This window comes from Coregonus clupeaformis, chromosome 9 (genome assembly GCF_020615455.1).
Source record: "Coregonus clupeaformis isolate EN_2021a chromosome 9, ASM2061545v1, whole genome shotgun sequence".
Lineage (NCBI taxonomy): Eukaryota > Metazoa > Chordata > Actinopteri > Salmoniformes > Salmonidae > Coregonus > Coregonus clupeaformis.
In genome coordinates, this window is record NC_059200.1 from 41,252,536 (window position 1) to 41,263,040 (window position 10,505).

General features: G+C 42.2%; 1 protein-coding gene across 1 annotated transcript; it reads right to left on the bottom strand.

The window, feature by feature from the left end:
- Positions 1-3,894: 3,894 nt before the first annotated feature.
- Positions 3,895-6,251, bottom strand: LOC121573528 (microfibrillar-associated protein 3-like). Its single transcript, XM_041885590.1, has 3 exons — positions 6,171-6,251; positions 5,191-5,510; positions 3,895-5,072 (listed from the first exon to the last, which is right to left on the bottom strand). Exons 2-3 carry the CDS (start codon positions 5,468-5,470, stop codon positions 4,309-4,311), a joined length of 1,044 nt encoding a protein of 347 aa, XP_041741524.1. The 5' UTR covers positions 5,471-5,510; positions 6,171-6,251; the 3' UTR covers positions 3,895-4,308.
- Positions 6,252-10,505: the final 4,254 nt, after the last annotated feature.

Consider the following 10,505-nt stretch of genomic DNA (forward strand, 5'->3'; position numbering starts at 1 on the left):
TATTGTCCCTGACATCCTTGGAGAGCTCTTTGGTCTTGGCCATGGTGGAGAGTTTGGAATCTGATTGATTGATTGCTTCTGTGAACGGGTGTCTTTTATACAGGTAACAAGCTGAGATTAGGAGCACTCCCTTTAAGAGTGTGCTCCTAATCTCAGCTCGTTACCTGTATAAATGACACCTGGGAGCCAGAAATCTTTCTGATTGAGAGGGGGTCAAATACTTATTTCCCTCATTAAAAATGCAAATAAATTTATAACATTTTTGACATGCGTTTTTCTGGATTTCTTTGTTGTTATTCTGTCTCTCACTGTTCAAATAAACCTACCATTAAAATTATAGACTGATCATTTCTTTGTCAGTGGGCAAACGTACAAAATCAGCAGGGGATCAAATACTTTTTTCCCCTCACTGTAACTTAATTAAAATTAAAATTATACTACAACCAACAAGATTGTAAGCATGTCTTTGATAGTTTGATGAATATGGTTGCTTAGTTACTATGCCCTGTTGTTTTCTTGTATGCAGTTACTATTGACATGGAGAAATGATGCCCTATGTTGAATACAGTAAATCAACACAGTGACCATACCAGAGGTGCGTTCAACAAGGCTTCCGTTTGCGAACGCTCGCAGCGAATTATGTTTCTTTTCAACAGATTTTTTTGATCTTCTTTTAACACGAACATTCCATTCCATTAGTTTTAGCTTCTCTTTCTGGTAAAACGATGGATAAACCATGTAAAATGTTGATTTTAGCTGCAACTTCTGCAATAATCTATGACTTTTTAGATCCTGGTACTAATGTCACAGAGTGACTACCGATTTTAATGTGTGTATCGAAAATAAAAAGTGAGCAGCCGATTGGAAGAGATTCAAGGGTTATGTGGAGGAGGAAGTCGTCCCTCGGTACAACGACTTTGCCTTTTTCGCTCATTTTAGGATGAGCCGAGAAACCTTTCAGGTAATTTGCATGTCTAGACGGTCTCTGTGTTTTGATTAAAGCAGCCTAAATATATTTGTGTCACATAAATTCTCAATGATGTAGCTTGCTAACGTTATCTGTAAGGAAGCACGAATGCACCCCAGCCGCTTAGTTAGTTGACCAACCAGACAGCTGGGTGGGTGGGGTGTACAGTCAACCAACCAGACGGCTGGGGTGTGATAGCTGACATAATCAATCAAATGGTTATTTATGTATATTAAGTATATTATTTATAAGACCCCTTATCTATCAACAGTTGGACAAAGGGCAAATAGCCTAAATAAATGTAAAAATGTTCAAGTACAATGTACAAAAAATTTACAATGTAGCCTACATTGTGAACAGTAAGCCTATAATAAACAATACATAATTGTATCATTGCTAATTGCCTCTGTCTTACACACAGAACAAAGGCAGGATAAAACTCTAAGATGACAAAATCCAATTTTGCTTTGTTTTTCAGATATTGTGTGAGGAACTCAACCCTCTGGTTCCATACAGAGGAGAACTACTGGAATACTGGATTGGCTTCCATTCTATTAGTCTTACTCTGAGTTACAAGGCCGGTGTGATAACAAGTTGTGTCTTATCTCTTGGCTGGTACATATGACTATAATGCTTCTATTAGGCTGGTTCAGTCGTGTGCTAATACGCTGCTCTTTATCGTGACCCATTTCTGCAAATACAGTATATTCCAGATAAGAGTTAGATAAAAGCCATCGCAGGGAAAAAATAGAGTTTTTTAAAAGTCATGGCAGGATTCAATTTAATTTTTTTGGGTTAATTTCAGTTTCATGCTGTCTGATGTTCATAGCTCATATAATCCGGAGAATTGGTAGCAATTTTCAGACAGAAAGTAGTGTAGGCAAAGTGCATAATGTTTTAGAAATGGCTGTGAGGTCAGTCACCACACACAAAACCGACTGTTTCAAATGGATTGACAGCTGGAATAGTCCAGGCCAAACAGTTTTAAAGGTTTTGGTGAAGCTGTTCAAGGCTCAGATGTCAGAGTTCATTGGGAGGAAAGAAATTGCTTCAGGGCTTTTTCTACTCATGTCTCTTTCTCAAAACTTAAGCAGTTAATATCAACATATGAGATTCTTATCCATTTCATCTGCTGAAGTCAGAGGATTTTCATTCCATTCCTGCCACCTGTACACAGAATAATCACTAGATTATATATTATTGCATTGTTCTGTGCCTGAATAAATAACACATGGGTAAAGTACCGCTGGGGTTCATTACAATGATGCTTCGTAGGCAGCTAATCTTTACTCAGAAGTTTCTGTGATTTGCAAAGAAAGTAAATAATCTCAGAAATTGTTTTATTATTTTGAAACACTTCATTTGTGAGCTCTACAAGTAAGACTTCAAGGTCTACAATTCCAAACATTAAAAAGCAGGTTATAATGAGTTGGCACCCAATGTTTTCACCCTGAGGAAGGCCCAAAGTACCAACGCACCAAAGACACTATAGTCCAAGAAAACATAATTTTAAAGCACACATGTAAACAATGTTTGGCACTGGCGTTGTATCTGAGGAACATGACAATGATTTTTCATTTCAAATTTCATTTGAACTAAACTAAAACCAGTTTAGCCAAATTATTGATATGAAACAGACAGTACTGTAAAGTATTTCCAAGGGATATTGAAAACGATGAACTTTGGAATGCTGTGTGTTCATAAAGCCAAGGTAAACCAGTAAAAAAACTTTAAAAAACATTTTAAAACATTTCAGTTACATGCTGTAGATTTTAGTTCATAAGACCTTGTCTACTTCAATCTCACAACTGAATACTGAGCCCGTCAAATGTCATCTAACTATTCAAGTCTCCTTCACTGAGAGCAATTCAAGGCAATGCGGCAGTCCTGAGCTATACGATAATCAATTATTTTGGACTGGGCCAATGAATCACTGCAAGTAAACACGCAAACACACACCTCCACACACTATCACACACCCCCACACACACAAGCACACACCTTTGGACCAACAGCAGTGAGAAATTGAGCTAATCTTCCGCTGTTGAAGTGCATTTGTTCAAAGTCCTTCAGTAAGATAAGAATGTCAGAGAAGCACTATTCATTCAGCCAACTCATAATTTGTTCTATACTTGAGATTTATTCTATACTTGAGGCTGATGAAGGAATTAAGTCATTAGCATTAGTGTATTACCCATCTTTGGTAAAATTCAATGAATCGGCCCTCAAACACACACCGAAGAAAGAAGAGGTAGGAAGAGCATCACACTGTGGTGTCTGTCCCTGTACTAGTTTGTCCCCATAGTGATTACTGTTTACCTCACTGAAGCAAAGTAAGTTACAGTCTGACTGCCATTTAACCTGAATTGTATTCAAATTTTATTTTAAGAATGTATAGTCATTGCTAGAATACAAACCCATTTTACAGGTAGGCAAGTAGGAATCATGTATGTAGAGCACATGCCATTAGGTGTGACTCAACAGAAATAATGAGATGTTTCTTTAACCTTAGTATCAACTGGCCCTATAGTTATCCAATATGACCTTTAAACTTACAAAGTAGTATTGTTTTTGTCCCACCTCAAAGACCAAACAGTTGGCTCTGTAAAAGTTGTGCAACACCCCCACCAACTGGAAAGATAGCAGAATTACCCCAAGTCAAATTCTACTTCATTTGCTAGATTGCCTTGTGCAACCCATATTCCAAGTGATTTTAAACCGAGATTACAACATGTTATTTGTTAAGATACAAAATTCAAAAAGGCACTCGCACATCTGAGCCATCTCCGTTGCAGGTGCATGGTAACAGTTGAATAAGATGAGAAAAAAGAAGAAACCCGCACACTGCTCTTGCTAGTATCACTGCTCTTTAATAAGCTTTACGTATCGGCCTTAAGGCCTTCGTCAGAGCTTTTTGAAGGCCGATACGTAAAGCTTAATAAAGACCAGTGATACCAGCAAGAGCAGTGTGCGAGTTTCTTCTTTTTTCTCATTTGTTAAGATACAACCACACAAGCAAACAACCAAATCTTCCTTTAAACTGAGGCAAGTGGTGAAGTAAACAAAGATGTAAAAATCGATCACAATCCCCTCATCACCTCCCACCACTGCTACCAAATACCACTGCTATCAGGTAGGAAAGTAACCACAAGGCTTATCTCATCTCTGAAACATCTTTAGGTTTCATCCAGTGTATTTTCTCTATGAAATAGAGGCAGTAGCATACCAGACACAAAATACCTCTCAACTCCCACCATCTGTGGTTGCCATCTGAGCAGCCCTATGGTTTTGACCTCTCATCTAACTGGAAAATATTAGTTGTAAAGACCAGACTGGCACACCTAAATGTTACTTTCATAAGCCACACTCCCGCGGGAGCCCGGCCCCAGCATGGGTACAGACACCTCATCCCCTTCAGCACCCTTCTCATCCTCACACTTGGACATAGGGTGGATGGACACCTCAATGTTTTCAATGGCACCATCAACATCCTCTCTGCCGTATGCTGCTGGGCCCTGCTGCTCCGCTGACATCTGGACCACACAGGTTTTACCTCTCCCCTCTGTGTTGGCTGGCTCTATAGCCTTCTGGAGGCTTGTCGCCCCCACCGAGGGGTGCACTGTCTCCATAATCTCCTCCACAAAGGCCCTGCAGCTGAGGATGGTCTGGGGCAGTGGCACACTGCGGGCCAGCTCCTCCATGTGGCGGGCAAACTCTATTGTCTTGAGCTGGGTGACCTTGGCCCACTCCATTGTCTTGGCTGAGGTGATGATGGGGATGCGCTTGGCGATCTCGTAGGCCTTCTGGAGCTTCTCGGCTCCCTCGGTGCAGAAGAACTCATTGATGGCATTCTCAGTCTTCTTCAGGTGACTGCTGACCATGCAGAGGCGAGTGACATTGAGGACCATGGTGATGGTGAAGGCTATGAGGCACACAATGACGTAGTACAGGCCCAGGCCGCTGTGGGTGTAGGCCACCCGTAAGGTGATGGTGTAGTTGGAGGTCCCTGACGAGCTGGAGGCTATGCAGGTGTACCGGCCTCGGTCTTCAAAACTGACCGTTGTGATATTTAAAACGCCCTTGTCCTGAATCAGCCATTTCCCACCTTTCGGAAAGAAATCAAAAGTTAAAAGTGCTTTTAATAATACAGTGTAAAGCAATTCATCAGACGTTGTAAAGGTTTCAGGTAACTAGAAGTTGATAGAGTTGGCTGTATGTATTACCTCCCTCTTCCTCATCCAGAATGTGCCCTTTGGAATTGTACCACTGAATATCGTCTAGCTTTCCAGTGACATTGCACTCAATCAGCGTGCTGGCTCCCTCTTTCACTACAATATCCCGGAGAGTAGGTAAACTGGCAAGGCGGTGCACGGATACCAGTGAACGGTTCTGTGTTCCACCTTTAGTGATCTCTTCTGCATGTCCAGAGGCAAAGAGTAGTGTGATGACAGTGCACGCACACTTTGTAATCAGTGTGTAACTGCGTGCTTGGGTATGTGACATGTTGGAGAGCAGTACTATCTTCAGTTCACATCAAGGAAACCTGTAGAACAAGAGTGGGGGGGAGGGGTGAACAGGTGGCGAGGTAAATGCTATTGCAGCTAGTCAACATTTCAATCACAGCCAACCAAAAATCTATACATACACTGAGTATACAAAACATTAAGAACACCTGCTCTTTCCATGACATAGACTGACCAGGTGAAAGCTATGATCCCTTATCGATGTCACTTGTTAAATCCACTTCAATCAGTGTAGATGGAGGGGAGGAGAGGTTAAAGAATGATTTTTAAGCTTTGAGACAATTAAGAAATGGATTGTGTATGTGTGCCATTCAGAAGGTGAATGAGCAAGACAAAAGATTTAAGTGCCTTTGTTTGGTATACTTAGTGTAGTTGATCTACATCATAACCAATGATGGATCATAAATGTTTAAAAACAGTATTAGAAAACAAAGGAGAAAATATGCATAAAGTAATCAACAACTATGATACCGGTAGTAAGGTACGTTAGAAGGTAGCTAGCTAGCAAATGTCAGCTACATCTGTTGTTCAGTTAGTAAGCAAAAATGCCCCGATGGAGAATAATAATAGAACCCTAGATGCCACAAAACATCTTTGTTTAAAATCGACAATAAAAGGCATAACTACAGTAGCCAACAAAAATAAAATGAATAATAGCCTTAGTTTTGTTCTTTATCTACCTTCATGCACAAAAACAGCAGCAACTGGTGACTTCCGCATTCAGCACTGGGCGTGGTCAGAATCTGAAGAGACCAACGTAGCTCTCTTTTCTTCTTTGATGAGATTTAACGGCGGTTGGCATCCAATAAATGTTGCATTACCGCCACCTACTTCACTGGAATACAACTCCCTTTTACTTTGCTTGAAAAAACAAATAAATAAACAAATATGCTACACTCACAAAAACATAACACCCCCCTACTCCACTATTTAAATCTATTTAGTCCTACCTCAGGCCAACAACCTGAAAGAATGGGACACACCTGTAACTCTTCTGATGTCAAGTCTCGCACACCTAAATACCTCACTGCAGCTGCCACCACAACCTCAATTTTCTGCGACTTACTTTCATCCCTGCAGTACAGTTGATAACCATTGCTATAAATGCAAAAAATCCCAAATTACTTAAACATATATCACTTGTTTGGCCTATCCCTCTGTACTGGTACAGATCTACTACTCACACCACTCCTCTCAGGATCCCTCCCCATTTACCCATATTCCTCTACTTCCTTCATTGCCTCAGCATATGACAACTTCTGCGCTACTCTAATCCTGGAAACCTCAACCTGCCTCTCTCGCACCGGACATTTCTGATCCCCAGCCCCATGGGCACCCCCACAATTAACACATACCACTACTTTCCCCAATGCTACACATTCCTTTGTCTCATGCCCTTCTGCACACTTCTCACACCTAGGAACCTCCCTCCTACACACTGCTGCCACATGCCCATAAGCATGACACCTGTAACAACGTAATGTATTCGGCACAAAAGCTCATACAGGAAAACGTATATATTCTAACATCACTTTGTCGGGCATAGACTCAACATCAAAACACAAAAGAACAGACAACGACTCTTCTGTTTCACCACTCATGCCACCCCTTCAGTTGGTCAACTTTTACATTTACTGGTACCCCAGTAATCACTCCTTTCAATGGCGCCCTTTTCTTGAGAGCAAAATAATTCAAATCTCTTGTCCCCATTCGTTTAACGCAGAGCGCCTGCTCCCTCTGACCAGCAGAAACACAAACAATTATCACAAGACCACTTCTGGTTACCCTCACCGATTCCACAGCACCTAACTGTTTTCACTCACCCTGAAACCACAAACGGATCAGCCAAAAGGCAAGGGTCCACTTTCTCCAAAAACTTCACTTCTACTGTCACAGACTCATCTTCATCCTGACCCTCGGTGCAAACCTCGGGCTCCGAGAACTTCACCACACCTACCACCGCCGATACTTCGCCCTCATTCACTTCCATTTCTCCTTCTGTCTTCAGCTCACTCTGCTGACACTTTCTACCATTCTTCTTTAACAAACTATCTCCCTTTTTTGCCACCATTTTTAACCAACTCAAGCTCACCCTCTTCCTCCCTCTCTCTCTTAGACATCCTCTGCCTCTCTTTTTCACTCCATTCCTCCTCCGTATTCCAAGTATACATCTCCTTAAGATAATACTGCACTTCTCCTGACATACATCTTGTTCTTGCCTCAAATGACGCCATTTAACCGGCTGTCACAATCTCTGTACAATCAGCACCGTATCTCTCTCTAACAGTGATCTTCTTCTTCTTCTTTAAGTTTTATTGGCGAATCGCAACCAACTGACAGGTGCATACACCGCCACCTACTGTACTGGAGTGTGAGGCCGGTCGCGACCTATGCCTTCGGAAAGTATTCAGACCCCTTGACTTTTTCCACATTCTGTTAGTTTACAGCCTTATTCTAAAATTGATTAAATTGTTTTTTTACTTAATCAATCTACACAAAAGCTCCCATAATGACAAAGCAAAAACAGTTTTTTTGAAATTTTTGATAATTTATTTAAAATAAAAAACTGAAATATTACATTTACATAATTATTCAGACCCTTTGCTATGAGACTCGAAGTTGAGCTCAGGTGCATCCAGTTTACATTGATCATCCTTGAGATACTTTGTTGAAGCACCTTTGGCAGCGATTACAGCCTTGATTCTTCTTGGGTATGACACTACAAGCTTGGCACACCTGTATTTGGGGAGTTTCTCCCATTCTTCTCTGCAGATCCTCTCAAGCTCTGTCAGGTTGGATGGGGAGCGTTGCTGAACAGCTATTTTCAGGTCTCTCCAGACATGTTCGATCAGGTTTAAGTCCGGGCTCTGGCTGGGCCACTCAAGGACATTCAGAGACTTGTCCCGAAGCCACTCCTGCGTTGTCTTGGCTGTGTGCTTAGGGTCATTATCCTGTTGGAAAGTGAACCTTCGCCCCAGTCTGAGGTCCTGAGAGCTCTGGAGCAGGTTTTCATCAAGGATCTCTCTGTACTTTGCTCTGTTCATCTTTCCCTTGATCCTGACTAGTCTCCCAGTCCCTGTCGCTAAAAAACATCCCCACAGCATGATGCTGCCACCACCATGATTCACCGTAGGGATGGTGCCAGGTTTCCTCCAGACGTGATGCTTGGCATTCAGGCCAAAGAGTTCAATCTTGGTTTAATCAAACCAAATCAAATGTTATTTGTCACATGTGCCGAATACAACAGGTGTAGACCTTACAGGGAAATGCTTACTTACAAGCCCTAAACCAACAATTTTTTAAATTAATTTGACCTTTGTTTAACTAGGCAAGTCAGTTAAGAACAAATTCTTATTTACAAGGACGGCCTACACCGGCCAAACCCGGAGTCAATGTGTGGGGGCATAGGTTAGTCGAGGTAATTGAAGTAATATGTACATGTAGGTAGAGTTAAAGTGATGATGCATAAATAATAAACAGAGAGCAGCAGCAGCATAAAAGAGGGACAATGCAAATAGTCTGGGTAGTCATTTGATTAGCTGTTCAGGAGTCTTATGTCTTGGGGGTAGAAGCTGTTAAGAAGCCTTTTTGACCTAGGCTTGGTGCTCCGGTACCGCTTGCCGTACGGTAGCAGAGAGAACAGTCTATGACTAGAGTGGCTGGAGTCTTTGACAATTTTTAGGGCCTTCCTCTGACACCGCCTGGTACAGAGGTCCTGGATGGCAGTAAGCTTGGCCCCAGTGATATACTGGGCCGTACGTACTACCCTGTGTAGTGCCTTGCGGTCGGAGGCCGAGCAGTTGCAGAGGGAGGTGTTTAGTCCCCGGGTCCTTAGCTTAGTGATGAGCTTTGAGGGCACTATGGTGTTGAGTGCTGAGCTGTAGTCAATGAATAGCATTCTCACATAGATGTTCCTTTTGTCCAGGTGGGAAAGGGCAGTGTGGAGTGCAATATAGATTGCATCATCTGTGGATCTGTTGGGGCGGTAGGCAAATTGGAGTAGGTCTAGGGTTTATAGGATAATGGTGTTGATGTGAGCCATGACCAACCTTTAAAAGCACTTCATGGCTACAGACGTGAGTGCTATGTGTCGGTAGGCATTTAGGCATGATACCTTATGTTCTTGGGCACAGGGACTATGGTGGTCTGCTTGAAACATGTTTGTATTACAGACTCAGTCAGGGACAGGTTGAAAATGTCAGTGAAGACACTTGCCAGTTGGTCAGTGCATGCTCGGAGTACACGTCCTGGTAATCCGTCTGGCCCTGCGGCCTTGTGAATGTTGACCTGTTTAAAGGTCTTACTCACATAGGCTACGGAGAGCGTGATCACAGTCGTCCGGAACAGCTGATGCTCTCATGCATGCTTCAGTGTTGCTTGCCTCGAAGCAAGCATAGAAGTAATTTAGCTCGTCTGGTAGGCTCGTGTCACTGGGCAGCTCGTGGCTGTGCTTCCCTTTGTAGACTGTAATAGTTTGCAGGCCCTGCCACATCCGACGAGCGTCAGAGCCGGTGTAGTACGATTCAATCTTAGTCTTGTTTTGACACTTTGCCTGTTTGGTAGTTTGTCTGAGGGCATAGCGGGATTTCTTATAAGCGTCCGGGTTAGAGTCCCTATCCTTGAATGCGGCAGCTCTACCCTTTAGCTTAATGCGGATGTTGCCTGTAATCCATGGCTTCTGGTTGGGGTATGTACAGTGGGGAAAAAAGTATTTTGTCAGCCACCAATTGTGCAAGTTCTCCCACTTAAAAAGATGAGAGAGGACTGTAATTTTCATCATAGGTACACGTCAACTATGACAGACAAATTTAGATTTTTTTTCTCCAGAAAATCACATTGTACGATTTTTTATGAATTTATTTGCAAATTATGGTGGAAAATAAGTATTTGGTCACCTACAAACAAGCAAGATTTCTGGCTCTCACAGACCTGTAACTTCTTCTTTAAGAGGCTCCTCTGTCCTCCACTCGTTACCTGTATTAATGGCACCTGTTTGAACTTGTTATCAGTATAAA